General features: G+C 29.2%; 1 protein-coding gene across 1 annotated transcript in view; it reads left to right on the top strand.

Moving 5' to 3' along the window:
- Window positions 1-25089, top strand: part of LOC100573904 (tyrosine-protein kinase Dnt) — an 81258-nt gene extending 56169 nt beyond the window's left edge. The window contains exons 5-12 of the mRNA XM_003246298.4: window positions 2271-2691; window positions 8465-8768; window positions 14115-14298; window positions 20335-20497; window positions 20577-20726; window positions 22423-22582; window positions 24388-24524; window positions 24857-25089. Coding sequence (XP_003246346.2) covers window positions 2271-2691; window positions 8465-8768; window positions 14115-14298; window positions 20335-20497; window positions 20577-20726; window positions 22423-22582; window positions 24388-24524; window positions 24857-24968 — 1631 coding nt within the window. The 3' untranslated portion in view covers window positions 24969-25089. The remainder of the gene's footprint in view (window positions 1-2270; window positions 2692-8464; window positions 8769-14114; window positions 14299-20334; window positions 20498-20576; window positions 20727-22422; window positions 22583-24387; window positions 24525-24856) is intronic.
- The last annotated feature ends 1607 nt before the right edge of the window (window positions 25090-26696 follow it).

Below are 26696 nucleotides of genomic sequence, written 5' to 3'. Positions count from 1 at the left end.
GGGAGTGGGCATAATATGTTCTGAAGTAACCTTAGGATTGGTATAATTTGGAGTTTTTTATGAGCTTATTCTACCTTAATATTTGTATGCAGCATAGAGATGACGGAAAAAATTCCTGTTGTTATTTCCAACAGTTTCATGATCAACGAATCTAAATTCTTCATATTATTATGTCTTTTTATCTTTGTAATTTCTTTGACAATTTTATTGTTACGGAATTCAATCGGAGATACAGTTTTTTTGATATTTTTCACTGCTGGAATCGCAATCGTCCACATTTTACCGCATGACCAATTGTAAGTTGATATAAATGATGACGTTATTATTTCTTCGTTCATTTGAGATTGTGTATGTTTCAAGAAAGGATTTTCTGATTTTCACTACACATCGAGTTGGCTCAATTTTCATTAAAATTTGATTTCTATATGGTAAAAAGCTATTAAGATTTAAAAATAGTACTTAAACATATGATATATATCTCGGGAACCAAATAATAAACGTGTGTATACTATTACATGATCCACACGTGAATGATACATCGTTTTTTGATTTTCTTATTTTCCCCATTAATAATATTTTGTCACGTATTCAGTGACATGGAGTAATTATGTTGTTTAATGCATTTTCCCTAATAATAAAATCATGAATAACAGAATTATGATAAATATGTATTAATCGTAAATTGTAAGTAACCTCAATAATAATTTTGGTAAAGTTTGTATAATTTTCGTTTGTGAAAACAAGCATTATAAATGCGCCATAATCGCATTAAAGTCACTGATTCATTTTCTACTCTATACGTCTATAATTAATATTAGATACATACATAATATTATAGTGTTTAGTTAAGCCACAAAATTAATTTTTGATTATTCATATAAACTAAATAATTGATTTTCCATATGAGTGAACTACAAGATAATAATCAATGCTTATATAATTGATTTAACCAGCAGTTAAACAAAAATGTTTGTACAATACATTTTTAAAATGACAAACAAACAATTCTAAAATCAAATATACATTATTAATTTTAATAAATCAAGGTTTTTGACGTTGTTATATATTGAATACAAGTTATAATATTAATTTATTAGTAAAACTAAAAATCTACTTTCACGCAACAATAACTATGATAAGTATTTATTTCACCATGCGGAGTTAGCTGCAACTAACATATGGTACATACCAATGAATAAAGCTATATATTTTGTTTGTTTCATTTGCATGATAAGTCCTTCCAGAAATAAAATCCTATTATACGCGTATTGACGTTCTAACCTATTGTCGTTCGTGTTGTTTTAACGGGCTGACAAATTATCAATACTTTAAATGATTAGGAGATAGTGTGGTTATTGCTAGACTGTTTCGTGTTGATTATGACTTTATTTTTTCCGTCCGGTAAGAAGTGAAAACCGTTATGAAAACAAATATTTATATACAGGTATAGCAGCATAGTTATTCGCGTCCAACACAAGTGGTGGCGTTAATTTGATTTGAACCGAACAAAAGGTTAAAGAAACGAACATTTTATCAAACCCAAAAGAAGTTTTATCAGTTTTGTGTCCACAAAACATTTTGTTGTTATAGTTACAATTTGCGGGTTGTTAATAAATAAATAGAAACGTCAAACAATATTTTATATTAACACACGCACACACACACACACACACACACACGCATATATATTATATTATATATATACGATAAACCAGTATACCACCGACTATAAACGATCAGTTAGAACGACTGCAGTCCGCACAGGAAATGGGCTCGTCACTGCGGTCCCAGTACTGACAGTACTGTGGTTGGTTATACAAGACGTGTGCGGGTCAACCTAATGGCTAATAATATAGTTATATAGTCTCTAGCTGCTTGGTACAATAATAATATATCATAACCGTTATATGAAGATGTAGTTTAAAGGATATCACAACTATAAGTTCATCGTGTTTTGTCGTTACCAAGTAAAATTTAGTACTTGCTGCATAGAAGCGTGGATTAAGACAGTTCATTCCAGACTGTTAGACAGCAAATTATCTAGGATGTCTCAAATTATAGGTTGAAGTGACTACAATATTAGCTCTCTACCCTTCCCCCCCCCCCCAAAAAAAAATAATAAAATAAAATAAACCCAATCTGTTTGTTAGCTTTTGGTTTTCGTTATGGTAGGAGGGGCGCTAAGCTCGTCTAATGCAGTCATAAATTGAACTGACCCGTAATGCTTTGTTGCCATTAAAATTTATAAAAAACTTCGTGTGTGTCCATAGGCAAGGACGGTTCGCTGGATACCAACCTGATCGACGGATTACCCCCGGGCCAACAGCAACAGCTTCCACAGCAGCCCGCAGCCCAACCACCTCCGCCACCGCAGCCGCCACGATCGCAACCAGACGACGATCACAAGAACGATAAGACTTTGGTGCTGCAACCGTCGTACGGTGGTTCAGGTGCCACTGCAGTGCAGGTCGCCACTGCTGTGGTCACCACTGGTGGTGGAAATACCGCATTGACTTCACCCAAACGTGGCGACGAAGCGCCCGAAGAGTTGGTGCCCGCGCACGGTGCGTTCTTTTTTGCGCTCGGGTGCGGGTCTGCACTCATAGTCACACTGGTGGCCGTCACATTCGCCCTGGCTTACAAGCGCACCAACAAATCGCTGCTCAGGTCCAAGTCCAAAGAATCGTTGCAGTGAGTATGCCTACGTTATATTATAATAATACAATAATAATGATAATATAAATTTATATCTACGCGTTAATACATAGGAAATATATTCTTATCAGATATTCAGATAACTATTGATAAATACATAATATATTCGAACTATGATGGAAACAATATTGCTTCGATTGCTGTGTTTTTGACGCTTACACATGTCTACCAACTAAGCAATATCATTTTATCCGTAAGATTAATAAGAAAAAAGTATTCAAAATTATAATATATAATATAAAAACTCGGAATAATCCGTATATCCAATTAATATAGCCTATGAATCCAATTATGATACAACTACAGTTTAAAAAATCTAATTTTTTTACTAACTTTGATTAATATAATACAATATATGAACCATAACGGCGTAGAATATATACGTGATTGTGCTGGTAACTTTTAAACGGCGCTGTGACTTCCGGGTTCACCACATGTTATGATATATTTAATATATACATATAGTATTGTGGTATAAAGCTTACGACAAACTTCTTTTTTGAAGCCATCACAAAAAACAGTTTCCGTGCAAAGAAACTTTAAAAGTTAGTTTTTTATTGTCTCAATACAAAGGCGCGTTAGAATAAAAATAAAAACCAACACTGACCAAATCGTTATTTTCATTATCTTAATTTTCGTCCTATTATTACTTTTTGCGATTTCGTGTGTGCTAGTATTAAATCGATTTCATATTTATAATAACTGTAATGCTTTGTACTTGTATAATACTACCATTTTTTTGGTTGTCCACATTGAATATAAACTACAATCATTAATGGTCATTAAATTTTGTAAATTGTAGCATAGTAGCTTGGTAATAACTTATTATTCTAACTTTATTTTACGAATTCTAATGACTCGTAAAGATCCATTAATATGTTTTTTTTCTTTCAAAATACTCATGAAATAACAATACGTAGCATCAAACTTTGCTGTTCTTGGTTATAAAATATAAACGTACGTATTTTTATTAGAGATTTAAAATCAATGTTGGATTTAGAGAAAGACTGCGTGCTACGTAGGTATGTGTTTTTTTCAAACTTTTTATTTCATTATGACTATACGTCTGGAAACAAAGTTCTTTTGGCAGCCCCCTATATAGTATTATTGTTCTCTTATTCTCTATTTCAGGCCAAATACGCAATATAAAATAATTATCTAATTGCTTTGAGTCAGGCACTATTTCATTTTATTAGTTTTGTCAAACTAACATGTTTAACTGTATAAGAAACTTTTATACTTCTTTTTACAATAGTTGACAATGGATATTATTTACAATGCCATCTAAAGATGATTCTAAATAATTGGATTGAACTTCACATTATATAACTATTAACTAATATTTAAAACGATCAACATTAATCCTTTTCTTAAATATATCTACATTTATTCGTAACAATAGGTTCTATAGTCCTATGCTTTCAGACTTTTTTTTCATCTCAAATGATAAGATCGACATTTGTCCTAATAGTAATTCACCTGTAACTTAATATGTTTTAAGTTTTAACTAAGTGAACTATATTTTTAAAAAAAAACTATGAATTTACAAATTATGTTTTGAATTTGGATAAAATAAAAGTGTCATCTATTATTTATAATTTTTCATGATTTGTATTGTCATCAAAATTCGTTAGAGCATTCACTTGGGTTTTTTCCATCTATTTTTAAAACTATTTATATCGTGTTTTTCAGTTGATTTTTACCGTTTGTTTTTGTGTGCATTTAAATACCTATAGTTTTGTAATTTGTATTGCATATATTTTGAGACTGTATTACTGTAATTTAGATTTTAGTGATTTTAGATTCATGCTTACAATGCTTCTTATGATAAAATAGTTCATAAATATAAGTAGGTACTCCGAGTGCCACTACGATAACTATATATCAATCGATTTAGTAATTTTTTTCAATGAAAGTATTTTTCAGCATTTACACTATTATTTGCATATTCAAATTGTTATAATAATAATAACAAACATTCTAACCTAATGTAACCCTATCGTATAATTTTTATAATATGCTCAAATTAATTTTTGTCAAATTTTTGGTCTTCAGTGTTTTATGTAATAAATAAAATATATGTATAGGAATTATAACATAAGACTATTAGAAATGATGACACAAATATGAAACATATTAAATAGTTTTGTGATAACCATTGGAATTCACTAATGCCTCAATGTACACGTCCTAGTGTGGGGTCCGTAACGTCAATATCGACTGCCGACACTCAGATCAGAGAATGATCAGAGCTCACGGAATAATTGGCCAAATCACCCTATCTGGACCCGGCTGATTCTATCTCCACCGCCATTTATTTCGTCATCAATGCTAATTAACATTATAAACTGTAATATTATAACTAGCTCGTGGGTATCAATTAACTGATAATTAAATATTTTATATAACGTATAATGTGCGTATTTGTTATCGTTGTATTATGTAATCTTTACTTTGTAAATCAATATCTGCATTAAATCACTGCTGCGAGTGGGTCTCTTCAAACATAAAAACAATAATAATAATGTAAAGTTTGAGTACGACTATAATCGCGTAACAATTATACAAGTGCAACATTCTTCGCAGCGTAAAAACTATATACGAGGGGAAATATTATATAGTTTGGAATTTATGATAATAAAACAATAAAAAAATGAATAATGTTCCCTGCAAACATAATAATATTGCAAATAAAATAAATATTTTAAATCGATTGGTGTAGCATCAGAGTTATACTTTACAAGAAAGTTTTTTTAGAATTGTGATACCTCCTAACCGTGGTAAATAATATTATTAACTATAGTCTATAATAGAAAATAATGATGCGTGCGCACGTACCACGTATTTTCATTGTACCTATTACCTACCTAAAAAATATAATTTATCATTCGTATACATAACAATTGTTTTGATTTCATTTGTATATATATTATAAGCGTACAAGTATTTTATTTAGGTATTGAGTGTTTATTCGTTTATTAATTAATACCTACCAGGTTTTTGATATTAAACAACATTAAAATTTTTTTGTTATCTGGAAATAAACAAATCTGGAGCTCTATCAAACTTTCTATAGTACACTGTTATAAAGCCTAAAGGCAATAAGTTTCACGATAAAGACATGTTAAGGGAAAATTTCAAAGGCATGAAGTTTTTGTGAACATGTAATTTTGTATTCTCATCAAATTGTTTTTATAATTACAATTTACATCTCTTATGTTATTAGAGTAAAATTCAACTTGCTTGAAAATCGTGTTGATTTAGTATAGCGAATGAATTATAAAATTAATCGAATTTGGTTATAAGTTATTATGCATTTCCTTTTTGAGTTTGAGAAAAAAAATTATTTTAAAAAGTCTTTCAATGGACGAACATTTATTTTTGTGATAAATTATTATAATATGTACTCAATAACTAAAATATTTTTTATTATTAGATAAATGTATAAAAAGTGAATGGCATTATTAAACTAAATAAAAGCATGATATAAAATGTATTTAAAGCTAATCTGTTAATCCTCAGTAACACAATTTGTCGTTGATGTTATTGTCGTTATTCGTTATGTTTTTGTGATTGATTGATTGATATTTTTCATGGCATTTACCTGCCTCCAATAAATATTGTTTTGAAAGGGGAGAGAAAAACGTGACACATAACGTGAAATTCCCAAGTGGTCTCCTGTATATATATGAACACATGGTTATATCAAAAATGATTATATTTGTTCCAGCAGATTAAAGGATATTTGCTGTAGCATATAGCAAAATTGTTGTGACAAAATATAAAAAACCATGGTCCCCGAATTTACTTATAAAAATATAATGAACATATCGAAAGTACGTACCTGCCTATACCTACCTAAATGCAGCTGTTGTACGCCTTTCCGTGATAAAGACTAATTTTAAACATTTTAAAGCTTTCTATTAAATTAGGTTGATTTTGTTGGTTATATGATCGTTAGCATTTCATCAAATCCAAGCGGTTTAATAATATGAATTCCACGGCAAAAACATTCTGATTATCATATTTACTATAATTTCATAACTCATGATGTAATACACTCAGCTCGTAACTAACATTAATTGAACACGCGTTAAGCACGTAAAAAAAAGTTCTAGAATAACACATTTTACGCTACTTAATATGATTAATATAATAATAATGTAGGCTTGAATTATGAATATCCTCGTAATGTTTGCCAACCATTCAAGCTTTTTAATTTGTAATACAACTCTTTATTACGATGAACATTTCCAGTATATAATTAATTTTTACAACACAATACACATTTCTATGTAGTTTAACGTTCAAAGGATAATCGTTGTGAAAAAAAAAAGTTCCGACTTTTGTTGATTTTAAAACTACAACTATTTTTTATTCCCGCTCAAGTGAGTCCAACTATATAAATACAATTAAAACAAACAATATTTTGGCGTTTAAAATTAATTTATATGCTTTATATTTTTTTGACAAACATTATTTATTTATGTTCGCCAAACAATACACGTTTCTGGATAATGCCAAGAGCTTATAATATTGGAACAAATCACGAGGATAGGTATAGCTATAACAAAAAAAACAATATTTCATCTGCAGAAAAAATAAAAATGTTAACTACTAAATCACACGATAATTTCTCGTATTTTTCTTTATAAATTGGTATGTCATCAATAAGACGATAGGCTTCTAAATTATAAAGTTACGGTACTTATAGTATTTGTGTGGTAACCTTTACTGCTAGGTAAAGGGAGGTAACTATAATGGCCGAATGTGAACCCAATACGTGATAGTCTATCTTCGTACAGATAATCTAAATATAGATATTGTATACCACAATTTGGCCACATAATCACAAATCAGCTACCGTAATAGTTAATTTAAACATGAATTTATTTTTGTCTTATAGATATATTCCTTTGCCATAAAATGTTAATATAAATATTACTAGATATGTACCACTGAATTTTTTATGGTTTAAGTTGTGTTACATATTTTTTTGGATTCAAAAGAGTTATTTTAATAACTTATTTTATAAATACCAAAAAAAAAACTGTTATTGAAAATATTTGAAATACCCGTTATATTATAAGTACGAAAAGCTATATACGAAAACCGTTTAATATTTACAACACTGGTACATTTTGATCATTCGATGTGTAGATAAGTTTTATGGGCAATTCAAATTTAATGGCGTGGATAATTTAGAATTGAGATTTTGAGTGAAATAACGATATATTTTTTTATCGATTGTCGGCGGACCATTTTAGAGCTCCGTTCAATTTGTCAAATTCGATGATTTATCTATCGCGTATTGCTTTCAAATTCTCATAATCACGTTACACCATTTTTCACTGTATGTATAAGAACTCGAAACAATATGAAAAATGCCTTAGCTCAACAACTACGAGTCTGTGTAGGTAGGTACCTACTATAATAATATGCTGTAGGTACAATATAATATTATTATTTCCGTATTTCTTTCACGTATATATAAATCGAATCCACGAATTTTATCGTAACGTGATTTTTAGACATTTTTCCTTATGTATTTACTCGGACATTTTTCTGCTGACATTTAACAGCGTGTCGCCTTTTTTTGCCTGTGCCATTTTCTTCGTCGTATGAAGTATAGACGTGCCCCCCGTGGTTACGGTTTTATTACAATATTATAATATGTTTCTCTCTGTTTTTATATCGAAAACAAAAAAAAATTAATAGCCTTTGTGTTTTCCGCTTTTTTCTTTTTCAGTACCAGTTACACGAGCGCCGCTTACGTGGCAAATCCCAACGTTTTGGTGCGCGTAAATTCGGTGACCAGCACCAGCGGTACTTACGCGACGATCAGAAGCGTGCGGAAAACAGCTGCGTCGATGACAGATGACGACCACCCGAACCACTGCGGAGGAGTCGCCGGAAACAAAGGCAGCAGCCACGTGTCGCCGTACGCCACCAGCTATGTGGCGACGGCGGCCGGAAGTAATAATTATCACGTCTACTCGAAACCCGCGTCGCCCACGGCATCCAAGATATCGTATTACGCCTGCACGCCACTGGTGAGTATGTCATCTCGGCCGTCGAAAACCTCCGAAACCGTCGTAATTACAATATCTCAAAATATATTAGGCAACGGTGTAATATCGACATAAAATTACAATAATATAGATAGGTTGGTAGGTAGGTGGATAGCTGTGTGCCTGTGTGTGAATATTTCTACACTCGTAAAATATGATGTAAATATAGGCGCACTGTACAGGGTTATCCATACCAAGCATATTGTATTCACCTCCTCTTTTTTCTCCAATAATGCAGTTATTCAAAATCTGATTTTTTCAAAAGAAAGGGGGGTTTTCTATTTTGAATTATTTAGTGGATAACTTTGACGTATCAGAATCAAAATTCATGCGAGTAGTTTTGAGTCATTTAACTTTGTGTACCTACCTACTATAAGGATAATAGATCCATGATTATAGGTTTGTGAGATGGGAGATGGGGGCTATGTTGATTTTAAGATTTGAGTAGTTATTATTAAATCTATCAACATTAATATTTTTTATTAAAATGGCTCAAGTATAATAAAATAGTAAATACTAGATCCAATATTACAGTTATTTTATGTTTTTGTTAAACTATTTTTTAAGGACTATTATCCTAAGTACAAACATTTTTATAACTGAGAAACTATTCGTCGAATTTTTAAATAAGCTGCAAGTACATTAAAATTTTCAAAAACATTATCCACTAAATAATTTACAATAAAACGGTGGTTCCCATTTGAAAAACAAAAGTGTATATCACCACAGGACGCTCCTTAAGTAATACGAAAAAATCTCAAGAATTTGAAAATACGGTTTTCGAGTAAATTTTAAAATTCCAAAAATCAGCTTTTGAATAAATTCATTATTAAACGAAAAATGGGGGGGTGAGTATGGTTGGTAAATCACCCTGTATAATATTATATGCGTGTATAGTTTTAATGTGCTAAAAACATTGCAGTTTCAAGACGGTGAACGTGCACAGCTGCTGACTCCACTCTGATATAAGTACCATATATACGTTTATTTAGGTCTTAATTTATTTATATCCCTACTTTCTCCACGCCCTATAGATCAGGTTTGAACGCTCTAATGTAGTCATGTCTCAACATATCAATATAAGAAACCATTAACACAGAATATCGGTTTGCTGTTGTATGCAATAATATATTATCATATAGATATAGGTACTATATGGTTACCGTATTCAAACCCTCTTCTCCTTCCACAATGAGAAACATCTCAAACAAATTGTATTATTCGCCCTTACGCGTTCCTATTGCGGGGAAAGAAAATCTATAGATTTCAGCTCTATAGATCAATGATAAGAGTTCTATCTTTATATTTTCTTAATAAACTCAGACTTGGCAAAAAACATATATTTACGATGGATACAATTATGTATAATTATGTATAAAATATATTAGAAACTTAAAAAGTTCTAGTAACTATTATTTCTATGTATACGAATTCGTCTTAAACGTACTTGACAAATGTGATAGGTATAGGTAATATAGGTTTCCACCTAAAACACGTAAATATAGTTTGTTACAATATCATACTGCACTCATTATATACTGCACCAAACTTCAGAATATTGATAATATTCACACATTTTATATACCTCTCTGCATTTAAAAAATAATTGTAACGGCTCAGAAACAAAAAGAATTACTATGAAAGTATAACTTACAAACAAATGAGCGCGATTTGCATGCCAAGAAACTATATTCACGTTCACGATTTTCATACCTGACTTGTTCTACATATTATAATATATAACATATTGTATTACAATTCACTATGGTATAATACACAATACACATAGATATTATGAAATTATTTCAATATATTTCATACAAATGATGTCTTAATTTTTTTTTCATATTAATCATACAACAATAATTCGATTAGTCAATAATAGTTTATAGCTATTATATTAATTCAAGTATTGTTTGATAACCCCGAGAGTAATACAAATATATATTTATTAAATAATATATAACACAATACATTTTAAATAATTATGTTAAGCTTAATATACCATGTATCGATGAAAACTGAGTATAGATACACTCAATAACTCAGTTATACTCAGGTTAGTGAACCTAAATTACTCAGTGCCCTATATATATATATTATAATTCCGTCTACGGGAGTTTAATGATCCAGTAGTCTAGTTTCATTTCCCGCAAACAAAATTCAAAAATATGTTTAAGATACTGATTAATATGGGTAATTTAATTATACAGTGTACCCTGTTTTTGTGTACACCCTGACACACGGTATAATATCAATAAGTTTTATAATTAAAATTACAATTTTAACGTTTAATTTAATTTAATAATTTGTATAGGTAATAATAATTATAGTAGTATAGTGCATAGGTATAATATTTTTATGTATAGTGGGTATATATATTTTATTTTAACATAAGTATGTTTTTGGGCTGGGTACAGACATTTTATTTTTCTAATAGATTTTGCAAAATCGACGTTTTAGTTTTCATGGTCACTTATTAACAAAAACATATTAATGATTCACAGATATCCCTTGTAGAGGAAAAATATAGAGTTGCGTGTTATGGTTTTTTTTTATATCAGTGTATAGTAATTTTGTATCTAGAATCCGACTGTTTTAATAATATCGAAAATTAATCAATCAAATATCATATCAATTGCAAATTAATATTACATGGGTAGAATGTAGATACATTCCATATAACTACTATATTAGTATAGGTACTATGAAGTGAAATGTTCATATACTTACCTATACATATATTTTCGATAAACATTGGTTATGGTCAAAGAAACGGTGATGATTTTGTAGGTTTATGAAGATTATAAAGGATTATACAAGAGTAATAAAGGGATAGGGTAGGGCTGTTAGATAGTGCAAGATTCAGTTAGACCTGTATAGAACTTATCGGGCATGGTTATGGACAGATAATGAAAGAGGTGTACAACAGTACAGGATTATATAGGGAAGAGGGATGTATGAAGCCTTTGGGTTAGGGGTGAATCCAGACAAAGAAGACAATGTAGCCTCAAGGTCTAGAAGTAGTAACATCAAAGAATACAAAGAGGGACGTGTTATCTCTATAATAAATATGTAGGGTTGTCTTAATTTTACATTTAGTTAGGATTAAATTAATTTGTTTTTAAACGTACACTTTGTTCTTTCATTTAACACGTTTTTTTTTTTTTTTTTAATTTAAAATATTAATAGTATTACAATCATTTATATGAATTTTATACAACGCAATTAATGTAAATAATTTAAAGTAATATTGATAATATATCCTTAAATAGTTTTCATGTATAATAGACAATAGTTATGAAAGTAATTTATAACATTCTTTTTAAACTTACAGTTACAGCTTTAATAATAATTGGAGTTGAAAATTATAATAATAATATGCTAATACAATTATTAAGTAACATTTAAAACATATTAATTTTTTTTTTCATTCTAAATGGTAATTAGTTTTAAATAGTTTATTAAAGCATGAACTTATATATTCTAAGTTAATTAATTGAATGTTTGATAATAAATTAACATTCATTAGAGAAATCTTAAAAACCGTAATAAATAAATTGTATTCATTGTATAATAATCAAGTCTTTGTTGAGATAAACAGTTATTATTTATGCTGTTTTAGGGAACTGTATAATTCATTATTAATTATTTATTCAACATAAAAGAAAGCTTTCAGTCAACGATTAGTATTGCATTTTACTTGTAAATTAATTTATATATATGTGTATAATACATTGATTTTGTTTAACATTGAGATATTTTTACGTTTGGTTCTGGATTACTTGTTATTTAAAAATGTACGGCTTATCTCATTAATATTAATCATTTCATGATATAAAAACATTTGTTTAAAATAATATTTTGTACCTATATACACAACTTGAAAGTAATTAAAAAACTGCATAATATGGCATTTTTGAACAAGCGCGAATAATACAATTTTGAGTAATTCGTTATTGTTGCTATTGTCGTTGTTGTATGAAAGTTAAAACACAAGTGCTTGAAAAACATTCAAAAATATATATGTAACTTCATTTTATACGCAGGAACCTAAAAATCATAAGTAATAATAACTAAAACGCGTATCTTAATACCAATAATTACAATTATAATATTATTATGCACTAATAGATATCGGTACATTAAATGATATATAGTATATCATATAGTACTCAATATTTACCTCAGTGTGTTAGTGATTATATCAATGCATAGGTTTATACATATTACGGGGTATACCTATGTGTTAATGAGTATCATTCGTTACTTAACCGGTCATTTTAACGTGATAATCACGTTCGTTGTCCGAGATTTCCTCTGCTATCCAATATAATATACATAAATTGTATAGACACGAAAATTAACTCTGAAACACCATTGCTCACCTATTCCACGCATACACGTCTTGTCCATCAATACCGTCCCGCCGCGTCCGTCCTTATCGAATTATATAGTGCACCAAAAATCAATATACCACTGTTACACTTTCCCCCTGGGTGACACGATCATTACGCAAAATCGTTTCGCGTGATTTAGGCCCATTACGGCAGATAAATCATCCTCGCGGTTGCGGCCATAATCGATTACCACCCTGCAAATGGGCACCAAGCCATTTAACAGGATTAGAAACACGAATACCCTCCCGGTATAGATAATGTCTTGAATCAATGTCCTGGCACATTTTTTTTCTTTCTATTTATTTATTTATGTTTATTACCTATATTTTTTTGTCCCGTTTGGACGGAACTTTGAGTGGAACTCTGCCAAAACGACGTCGTGACGTGGGCAAAAGTCGTAGTCGTCGTGTTTATTAAAGCCATTAAAGATTTCGGGTTAAAGGACCTTCCGCGCGCGCATTCGATCAATCATTTTTTTTTCAACCACTGACAGTTTGAACGAGAAAAGAGAAAACTGCCGTCGTTATTTCAATACGCCGTCAAATACCTTTCATTCGTCATAATAATATTACGCTGTTCGTATATAATATAATAATGAGCGATCGGCGGACAAAAAAATATACCTAATAGTTACGGAACTAAAATCAACTCTCATTTATGACTAATTCATAAAATGTGTATTGCTAATGCACGTGCGGTCAGTCCTCTAATGATTTTCGCACCGGGAATTCGGACTACCCGTGTATACACACTGCATATAACGTCCCCATCAACCATAATACGATGTATAATATACCTACATCCGTCCGGTGATAAATTATTCAGCTCTGATATGCCCCCAATTGCCGGACGGAAGAGTGATGTGATGGTGTGGCGCAATATTATATTATGATATTATATTATCATGTCTGTTGTTTACCCGAATTAGATGGCCGTTAACGATCGGAGAATGTGTGATGACTTGGACGAGTGTATACGCCAGCTGGACTCACACGGCGCTACCGTTAAGTTGGAAAGACTCCTCCAGGAGGGTGCTTTCGGCAGGGTGTATCAAGGCACGTACAAGCACAACGGCGGTGGATCGCAGGAAGTGCTCGTCAAGACCGTTACGGGTGAGTTATACACGACGTAAATTAATAAGATTTTAGCATTTTTTTTTGTGTGTGTAAAGTAGCTGATTATGAAAGTAATATAAAGCACATATTATCTGCACGTCCCGTGACGTTTATTATTTTAAGATATAAATAACATTGCATTTAAAACGCTTTCGTTGCCTAATATTATTATAGGTAATATGCTTTAAACGGGTTTAAAGATTTTAACATAGGCCAATATATAAGTATATAACGATTATAATATTAATGGTGTGTAGAAGAGATAATAATCAGATTTCCACGTGTACGATGTTAACAGTCGTCCTCTTAAACACAACAATTTATCGACTCTTCGTTTTATGTTTTTTATTAAGAATGTAACTCGATTTAATTGGTTGCATATACGGATATAATATTACTATATTAGATTAACAAAACGTAAACTGAAAAAAAAATCGTTTCAATGTGTGTAATTACATTGCGAGTTTGTTACCGTGGTGTAAATTATTACGCGTGTAGATTTTATGCTCTGCCGATTGAAAAATAGATTCCTACTTCTGAATATTTGCTGACAGGAATGTAAATTTACATACCAAACTTCTACGGAGAAATGCATCCACTTTTCTTTCTTTCAGACATTGAGACATAAATCTACATTGTGTTAAAATACATAGGAATAATTGAGTTTTGCATAATAATTTCATATATGCATTATATTTTCGAATACTTTTATGCCTATTATCTATAGGTACCTACATATATATTAGACCTACCTCTTCAAGATAAAATGTTTCTTTTTTGTTTGCCTTCCACCCAGTGTAATTTTTGTTCTTTATAAAATTTAATGTTTTCTTTAAGGAATTTTTTTCTATTTTTTTTTGTTATGAATCATCGATAATTTCAATGTTTCATTTTATTCACACGTAATTGCAGCTGATTGTTAATTAAAACCGTCAACTTTTTTCAAATTTTTTAGATATAGACTTCAATTGAGGCTTATTTTAAAGCTTATTAAAAAAAGGCTTAAATTATGTATGGTTGTTTTTATTTAATTTTCGCTACATATTGGTATATTTTATCGAATATATTTATCTGTACAAAATTCAAAATAATAAATAAAATCTCTTCATCGAAATTGTGATATACATAATTTAAAGCTCTTTAAATAAGCTTTAATATTAGCACCAATTTATTTAAGTCTCTATCTTAAAAATTAAAAACGGTTTTAATAAACAAGGAGCTGCAATCACGTGTTAATCAAATGGAAAATCAAAATTACCGATGAAACACTTAAAAAAATTGAAAAAAAAACTTCCTTTAGGAAAACATATAATTTTATCAAGAACAACAATCACTGCAAACAAAAAAAATTATTTGGAATAAGTCTAATAATAATATATAATATATAATCGAACCACATGGATAACCAACTTGACGTGGTGAACCATTAAATTATAAGTTATACGATAGAATTAAGCTGATCTTAGTATATTAATAAGTAGGTAGATAACTCACAATATATTAATATTAATTTGAAAAAAGTTTTGCAAATTAGTACAATTTTTTGTGTTACGAGATGTAAAGATACATTAAAGTTTATTATATAGTTGTAATAATAATTGTTGTATAATATATATGTATATGTATATGAATTATGTACGATAAATATACCTTCGAACTAAAATTCATTGTTAAATACTCGAGTAATTAGTAATTACTAATTAATTTCGTCAAAAATGTTAAATACCTACTTTAAAGTATTACTATACGGTACTATAGTATCATTGTCGGCGGGCTTCATAAAAAGTGAATAAAAATGTTTATAAAATAATTTCTGAAAAAATGACATCAATGTATATAGTATATTTTCCACTTAAAAACTGACCCCGTAATGCAATTAATTTTGATTTGAATGTGTACAACTGATGGATATGAAAAATTTAAAACTAACTATACCTACGTTCTGAAACCACTATGTTATATATAAAAAAAAAGGTTTGAGTTAAAAGGTTTTTTTAAAGTTATTTACAATTAAAATCCTATGTTGATTTTATACAATGGCTGTGTTTTGTAATCTGTGAACTTTTGCCAATTTAAGCCTGCTGAGGATTGTTGCTATGTTCATTTAAGTTTTTGAATGATAAATTATTATTTATGAATGGCTAACATTTTTAGATCATATACATTCACAACAAAATATAAAAATAACGTAATGCAGTTTCAGTTTATCCAGAACAGTAATTGTAATTTACAAAAATAAAGATAATATAATCTTAATTAGGTAGATGAAAAATCGTTATAACATTTATTATAAATATATGCTGACAATACAATATCAAATATAAAAAATGTCTAACATCGACTTTAATATATTTTAGTGTCATTGTATCAATCAAAAACTTTTTACAATAAATATTTTTTCAATTTAGAATTTCATCAACAGTTCTGCAAACTATAATATGTACCTATGGGGCTATATTATAATGTGATACAAATTATAAGTATTTAAAATAGCCATTAATAGTTTTCAATTTTAAAGAGTGTATGACGTATTCAGGTATTATAATAACATATTTAATGTTTATATGTTTAAAATAAAAACAAATTAATGCAAACGCTAAACTGTCACGGCGTGTCAAAACATGGTGTGCTAAATTGAATTGTCTGTTATATTTACATTAGTTTGCTATTTTATTATTTTAATGCAATCCATTAAAGTCAATTTACTTGTATAAATATTTATTATAATATTGCATAATCTTATGAACTAAATAAACAATCATAATATGAATAATTTGAAAGTTGGGTAGGTAACAAAAATAACTTAATTCTGTGAATATATTATTATATATGAATTTTGTTCGTTCGTTTTTAAACAATGACAATATTTTCAATAATAATAATTTCTGTTCAGTGTACATACGCGCTAGATTATATTTAGATGTAAACAAAAATTAAATCGAGAAAATATTATAAAAGGCGATAATCTTATACTTGGATTATCGTGGTTGTACTTTTAAAAACGTTGTATTACTTTTAGTCACCAAGCGACCGCTATTTTATAGGTATATTGTGGAAATTGAATTACCGTCCACCACGTATTATTTTGTATAGGTATTTTAATGTTAAATATTTATTATTATTATTAATAAAATTTACATAAATATAAGTTGGCCGCGAAGCAGTTTTTGCATTGTTTCAATCTCAGCATATATTATATAGCTGAAACAGTGATTGTATATAATATTATTATTGTACAATTTAATCGTTTTTAACATTATTAAAAAAATTACAATAAAAATCAGATTGAATGGTTTTAACAATATTTATGTATATATTATACATAACATTATGACGTAAACCTCATTAATTTTTAAAACTGAAAATACTGTAATATATGTTTCCCTATAGTATTAAGTTTATTTGTGTTTGTTTTTTGATTATTAATACTTATAAGCACGAAGCACCAGATTATCTGGGAGTAGAAAATTAAAGTTTCGATCGCAAGGTGAAATGTTAAACATTTAATACAGTCGTTCGAATAACATACAGTTGGTGGTGGACCTTTCAATACCGATCGACATCGACCCTTTCGAAAACCCATCGGGCCGTGACGAATTATTAACGATTGCTTTTGTTTCGTGTTATACAATATATATTATTATTATTGTATCGACATTGTCTACTTTTTGCCTTTAACGAGAAAAAATAAATAAATCAGCCGAACAAGATCAATTTATGTTTGATCAACTTACAGTCCCCCGGGCAACAATTCACGTTCGTCTGTGAAAAGATAACTTTTGTCGTCCACAAAAATCATTTCGTTGGAGATGAATCGGATTTTCAATCTCCGCGCCTCACTGTGTCGTCTCTGCATCTCATCCAGCACGAACCCTCTTCTCGACTGTAATATCCGCTACTTAAGATGTGACCGGGTAGTGTACCGCCGAATGGCTGGGAAATGTGGGCAAAAAAGGTATAAATGGGATAAAAAAAAAAAATAGAATGAAAAATAAAAGCGTCATAATTCCCCTCTTGTGTGTGCGGTGGCAGCAGTCTAAAGGTCTCTGCCGGAGACGACCGAGAGATTTCGATTCACTCGCGTACATTCAATTTTCCCTCCGGTCAGCACTTAAACCCTAACGAGTTATAAAAATAAAAAATAAAAAAAACATTACCTGGAGGCCACGTGTTTGCTCGGATCCAGGGAAAATGTTTGCACTGCATCCCGCGCGTGGCGGACTAGGGGTTAAACATCGTGGAATATATGTATTACATTGTCATATAAACATTATATATGATGTGTGCGTAAGGTACTATGCCATTGCATTGTCGTAGACACAATACGGTATTATCGGGTTTTCCGTATAGGACGATTACAGGAACATAATATTATAATATGATATCATACTATCTGACGGATCCGTCCCGGTCACTTTTACCATCTTTATTCTCTTGCACGCTTTGATACATTTCATGTCGACCCGCAGGTTCAAAATTCAATTATCCTAGAATATATCAACCTGATTAATTATTGTATATACTTAATGTTATATCTATGGATTCGTTTATTACTGTTGATTGATATCATCGTTCCACGTGAACACGTCCACAAATCGTAAATATTTCTCAAAGTATTATAATTGCTGTTGGATAAAATAAAATTTATTATTATTGTTGATTAAAAAACTTGAAATCTGATTGTGCTACGACTGTAGTATACGGATAATTTGATAGCTCAATAATGAATATCTAATAGCAAATAGCGCTGGTAAACTTGTGTTTTTGTCTAAAATTTATTTTTTATGAAAACAAATTTTTGTACTAGTTGTATATTACCAATGTTTTTTTTATTAATCAGGTTTGATTACAAATCTAATGAGCATTAAAAAATGTTAGTATACTAACATAGGTATACCTATAACATTACGGTTATAGTAAATTGTAATCTACAAAAGGTATAAAAAGTTACATTAACATATATTATATTTAACTTTAATTATCAACATCACTGTTCTGTGATTATGATCAAAACTAAAAAGTTAACTACGGTTTGTTTGTTAACCTGAAAAGCAACTGAGAATTAGACGATTATTATAAGTAGGTAAGCTTTTCGAATATTCAAATGTACAGCACTTATTTATATTACGTATACTCACGAAAAAAATACCGCTCTAAAAGCTAGAATAATGTGATCCTGTTATGTTATGTAGCTCGTGTTTTTTTTTAATAAAACCAATTAGAACCTAAAGCATAGCCTCAGTACTCATGCGGTATGTTACATAAGTACCTACCTATGCCACGACAAAATTTGTGGGTGCGATATATTTTCATCACGATCTATTGCATGTTAAAAACCCTTTGGAATTCCAAACGTTGAACCCTTGATCTTGACCCTTGCGCGTTTTGTACACCTTATTTCATTTTATTTTTTTTTTCTTGTTGAAAGGGGGTGAGTCGCATACGTTTTCCAGTTCAGTAGTCGCCGTCGATTAATACGTTCGGTAAAAGGGGCTACTTTGAATGGATGGATTGAGAGAACGTGGAAGTTACATGAAAAGAGGGTAGGAGGAGGGGCTAATGAAAAAAAAATAATATATATATATGATAATAACATAATATGGACCCCCCCTCAAAATAATTCCCGGTGGAATTTATTGTCAAGCATGATTTAAATTTATTCTGCAGTCTGTTGGGCCTGGAAAATGGATGTTTAAAAATATATAAGTGCGCCAAAATGTTTACATTTGAAATGACTTTTCAGTGTTCTCGTTCAACTATAGAAATATTTATTTAAAGTTTTCTTTCGAATAAAAATATTTTTTTATGTCTTCAAATATAATATTCTAAATATTTAACTTGTTCGGAATGACTGAATGATAATAATCTTAAGACACTCGTATAAAATATTGCGTTCTAATATTTATGAGAATTATAAACATACTATATCTAATAATACCCACATACTATATTGTCAAAAACATTAATTATTATTTTACGATTATATATCTAAGTCTTAACGCTCAATATTAATTATTTAATTTTGTTCCATAGCTGATGCTGCGTCTCAACAAAACAAAATGTTTCTGACTGAAAGTCTGATGTTGCATGGTTTCCCGGGCCACGTAAACATATTACAACCAGTGGCTGTGTGTCAGTACTCAAATAAACCAACGGCGGTATTATATCCGTTCAGCAACAAAGGAAATCTCAAAAAGTAAACAGTCATATTTTATTTACATTAATGCGATTATGTTTGCTCTGCGGCCATTTATAAAACAATACGTGTATCGCAGGTTCCTGTGCGACTGCAAACGGAAAAATAACGACTACTACAACTTGACCACACAAGACATTGTTAATATGGCCGTACAGCTCTGCTTGGGAAGTGTGTTTCTTCACAGCCAAGGCATCTGTCACAAGGACATAGCTGCCAGGAATTGTGTGTAAGTATATACCTACAACATAATGAATACAACATATAATATTAGATTTAAGTCGGTAAAATGCCTTTGGCCTTCAATTATTAATCATCCCCATCTTATATAAAATTCAGACTTCCAATTTAAGTGTAAATAAAGGAGTTAGCACTTAAAAATATATGCACATAGAACGCAATGAAATATTTAGTAAGCAAGCCGGATATAGCATCAAAAATAAGGAATATTGACAATTAATATAGGTAGGTATTTAAACGTTATACACGGATAATAACAGTAGGTATATTTTCTATATTTCTACATTTAATTATTTAAATTAATTAAATTAATTAAATTTTAAAATAAACGATAATAGGCAATATATAATATTTCTGCGTGAACTTAATGTTACTAGGTTCATACGACGTGTGACAATATTAGTATAACACAACTATTAATTTTATGTCCGCTTAAAATTGTCTGTTCTTGACAATCCAAAAATATTATACGGCTATAAGTTAGAAAAACTTTTTTCAAATGTTTTCATTTCTTTATATATGTTTATTCCCCGTGGATTCTATTTCAGGTACAGACATAACATTTATTTTATATTTAATAACATATTACTACCTAAATAAATAATCTCCACAATGACCTTTATATTAACATTATTTTATGACATAAAAAAGACATTTTCCCATAATATTCTAGTATTTGGTATTTTGATGAAGAAAAATGCAATTTATTTTTCAATTAAAATATGACAGCAAAATACATTTAAAAAAAACCATTTTAAAAATTGATATTAATCAAAACGACGTTAAAGTTCAATGGAAAAATAACTATATTTTTAACAATCAAGCGCATAACATTTTAGTTGAATGTGTTCAAGCTAAATTCTAATAAGTATTTTGATGTTTTATTGAATATTAATTTAAATTTAATATTATATTGAGATATTATTTAAGAAAATATTCAAATTTGAATTTCAAAGTGGTTAAAATATCGAATAATGTTTTGTTTTATTATTTCACTGTTAATTATGAAAATAAAATAAATTTATCATTAAATTTTACATCTTATACCTTGGATATAAAATGTAATAATTCAACAAAAATATATATACTGAAGGGAAAATATTACATACATTTAATATTCCCTTTAGAAAGCTGAAGGGTTGCTGAATATTGATTTTAATACGCGAGTCTCGCTCTTAACACTAGATCAAGAATGCAATAAGTTCTAAAGAGGGTGATTATCATACTTTGAAATTCTATAGAGACGGTATTATAAAATATTATTATTACCACCGGAAATTATTTTAAACAATTTAATAACATAATAGTAATATCATACTCATCAAACTATTTCAATTTTAGTTTAAGGAAATATAATAAAACACGTTATTTTATGATATGTAAATAATTATAATTTTGATATTCTGCATTATATTGAATATTAAAAAGAATATCGTCTAAAAGGAGTTTAAATTTTTTTCATAACAAATCCATTAGTTCTTTTCAAATATAGTTAAAGGGGTTTAGCTGGTGCGTGCTAAACGAATTACTACATAAGTTATCTCAAAAGTTTCCCCTATCACTATGTAATCGTATGTCCATAATTCCTTTAAGTCCTTTTAAGTCTATAACGTCGGCTGCCATGTAAATTATAATATGTATTATAATAACATTATGTGTGTATGTGTGTGTGTGTATGTATTTAGCGTGGACGAAAAGTTGCGAGTCAAATTAACCGATAGCGGATTGTCTAGAGACCTGTTTCCCGATGATTATTCATGTCTAAATGACAACGAAAACCGACCCATCAAATGGATGGCACTTGAAAGTATCACTTTACGCACCTATAACGGTGCCTCGGACATAGTAAGTTGTGCTGTGTTTATCATAACAATAATTTATTAATAACAGTTATAAATAAGCATTTTTTTTTATCTGAAATCACCTGTCAGCCTAAACAATTAAAAGATTTCATAATAAAATTGTGTGCCGTTAGTTTGCACTTGGTCAATGTTATAATTTTATTTCGGGACAACAGATTTTGAAAAATTATCCTAAGAAAAAAATAATACGCTAAAAGCAATTTATTGTGATGCTTTAACGTCTAATTTATTAATTAATATTGAGGTATTACATATTCATGCATACGATTAGATTAGGAAAGACGTATATGACGTGTAACTACTAACTATTATTACAAATGTTCTAACTTATTTCAAATACTAAATTCTATATACGTACTTGTGAGCATTAAAATCTATAGTTAATTTTATTTTATTGTGGTTTTGCATAGAATTTAATTTTAATTTAATCAATTAGAATTCTCTCGAAAAAGAAAATCTAAATCAATCAATATTTGTTACCTATACAATTACCTACCTACATACATTTATTATAAAAATCTATTATTAGTATGGATTTTTATGTCTAAAACTAACTACCTAATTATTTAGATTTTTATATTAAAGGTATAATTAATAAATACCTATTCCGATTTTCATGATATTATCATAAAATAATAAAAAAGTTTTTTTTTCTTTTACAACCTAATACTCTATAATATTCTTTTGAATTAAAAATAGTGTCTATATAATTAATCTATAAAATATTTGTATAATATTCTACTTTATAAACTTATAACTTTTGCTACTTGACCTTTCAAAAATTAAAGCCATGTGACATGCAATGCGTCTAAAAATGAAACTATCAACCATGTTACTTTTGTAAAAAAAATGTATAGTTCTATTTAAAAAAATTAAAAATTCATAATACTTATATTTTATTAATTTAAAACATATATTTTATAAATTACCAACATTTAAAAAATATTTGTTGTTCTATCTAAATAATTATAATATGGAACCTACTAAATAATATTGTAATCATTGAAATACCTTTATTAAATGGTTAATTTACGGTGGTAAATCGTTCATTAATTTTAATGTAAGTCAAATTGAAACTTATGTTAATATTACATGGTTTTCAATATTTTTAATGTGTTGAGTTGATTTATTTGTGATTACATAAGACAAAAAATCAAGACTGCTGAAATTAAAAATATAGGGTGAGAAATATTATTTTAGCAATTTTCTGTTTAATTTAACAACAAGCGTTAAACGAACCGTCTATTTTTTTTTATGTAAATTGACTAATCAGTGTCTTTTAAATCAGCGAAGACAATATCGTAGGCGTGATATATAATATAATATTTCATTTTGAACAGATTTTTCTGCAACTGATTTAGTAGGTACCTAGTTTAATTGTGTATTTACTATTTAGGTATATTATTTTTGTTTTAGTTACAATTATTATACTGTTAATTTAGTTTCATTACTATCTCGGCCATCAATTTAGCTTGTTGATTTGACATATTAAATTATTTCATTTAACTGTAGGTACTGTCTATGTGAATTAAATTTAAAACATAGCAGTTAATGTGGAATGACAAAAAATAGTTAATACGAGTACACTACACAATTGCAATGTATTATTATTTTAACTTTTATTTTTCGATGTTTAAATTTTTTATATAAGTATAAGTAATTACGTTAAATTTTAAAGAGCGTCTTGTATTGTAGTGTATAATACACGTACAATCTACTTGTGATAAAAAAAAATTGAATTATAACTAATGCAAATTAAACTATAACTGCGAAATATGTTTATTTTAGTGGTCGTTTGGTGTTTTGCTCTGGGAATTGGTGTGCTTAGGTGCTCAGCCCTACTCAGAAATTGATCCGTACGATCTAAGCCTTTACCTACAGGAGGGATACAGGCTATCGCAACCAATCAACTGCCCGGACGACCTGTGAGTACTCATGGAGCAAAAAACATGCCATTAAACTACATTAACCTGGACACTACCCCACCAAAGGGTTTCCACAAAGGGGTTATTATTTTTTTTATTCACTTAACTCTAACGGGAGTTTCGGTCTTAACGAGCTATTCAACGGGAGCGGGATACCAACCCTAAAGTAATCGGATGGCCTAAAACAAAAACAGATAATGTTTCAATGGTTTCAATTGTGAACCAATTATTATTATTATTACTATTATTGTTATTATTATTATTTTTATTATTATTATTATTATTATTGGTAACAGTAGTATTGTTGGTAGTTATATATTATATCATTACAGGTTTGGGATGATGACGTTCTGTTGGCTGCCCAGCCCAGAGGAACGACCATCGTCTGCTCAAGTATTGGCGTGTTTACAGGACTTCCAAAAAACTCTCAACCAGTTTATCTAAAATGAACTTTCCTTATTATACTATTTATTATTTTTTTGTATGTTTTGTTAAATATGTTGATGTACATATTATTAAATTACTTACGATATACGATTAGAGGTGCTATGTATGTAAGCGTTGAGTATTATTTTGAAGAAAACTTTTTTTTAACGGACAAGAAGAGCAAAAATAAATGGAGTGTTGGAAACAGAATGTTGGAAGATACTATGGTGAAAAATGAAACTGCCATTTATTACATATTTAAGTAAAACAATTCAATTATTTAAATATAACACATATTTATACGTAAACATTATAATATACCTTTATGTGTACATTTTTTTAATTGCATGAACAGCAAATATATGTTTTTTGATGTTTTTATTAATTCTATTGTTAATATGTTATTTTTTTCTTAAACACAATTTTGGTCATGTTAAATTAAAAAAGGAGACCAACCGTTATATTTACCTAATAAAGCTTAGGTTGAATTTTTTTTTGTTATATAAATAGAATATTCGATTTCACAACCTACTTGGAAATATTTCGAAGATATTAATTCATAAAACTATAATATTATTGTTAAGGAATATTGCGTATAAGCACAAATGAATAATAATATTACTTCTATAACATTCCAGAACTGATCAGATGGTATAATATTGCAAATTATTGGTGTTAACTTAAAACAATGTTAATGCTTTATACGCATAATATATTATTATCTTAAATAAAACTGATACCAACTATTGTCGTGCTAATCGATATGACCTATAATCTACGCATAATATACAATCACGAGCTGAGTCTCTTCGTGATCAATTTTTTTCTAACTAATATTTTTGAAATATTATAATTTTTGAAAATCGTTACTATACATGTAACACACAGAGTGGTCACGACTATCATAACACATAATGTTAGTTTCTGGTTTACTTAAATAGTCAATATTTAAAAATATAAATTGTTCTGTACTCGCATTTCTTAATAATCTGCAGAGTTACATTCATTATAGAGCTGCTTTATATAGATACATATCACGTAAATATATTATAAAATATATAACTGCTTATTTCCATTAAGTATTCAAATACTTAGATAATCATTATGTAAGTGTTCAAAAGTTTAATCGGGAGACAGGAGATAATTATAGAGCAGAGTTGGTGCGTAGTGCGTACGAGGACAACAAAAACGGACAACTTTTATGTTTAACAGGTATATGCGTAAACGCGCAATCGAGTTTAATCTTGTAATATGTATTATTATCACTATTCAACTGCGTCAATTCGAATTCCAACATGTTGCTGTAGGTAATAATGAGTGTTGTTAATTGTTATTATACATTTACATAATTTTTCAGATCGATGGGACTTGCTCGCCGGGATAAATAAATAATAATAACTCGATTATACCTAATAACAATTTGAAAAAAAGAATTGTGCATTAAATACATCATTCAAAAAAAATTGCATAGGTACCATAATAATTATTATCGAACGGTCGCCGCCGTTGTATGAGTGCAGTTTTTACACAAATTACACGCATATGGTACAGCACACTGCCACACTGCAACATACTATACATCAAACTTCGAGTGGAATAATTTATATTATACGAATTATTTAAATATCCATTTACTATATATATATACGGTATCGACGTGCATATTTTTAACTTTAATTGGAATGGAACTATATACGAACATATATAAATATACAATACACGTGGGTGAATGTGTGTGTGTGTGTG

The sequence above is a fragment of the Acyrthosiphon pisum genome, chromosome A2 (genome assembly GCF_005508785.2).
Source record: "Acyrthosiphon pisum isolate AL4f chromosome A2, pea_aphid_22Mar2018_4r6ur, whole genome shotgun sequence".
NCBI classification, from domain to species: domain Eukaryota; kingdom Metazoa; phylum Arthropoda; class Insecta; order Hemiptera; family Aphididae; genus Acyrthosiphon; species Acyrthosiphon pisum.
This window is presented reverse-complemented; position numbering and strand designations above follow the sequence as displayed.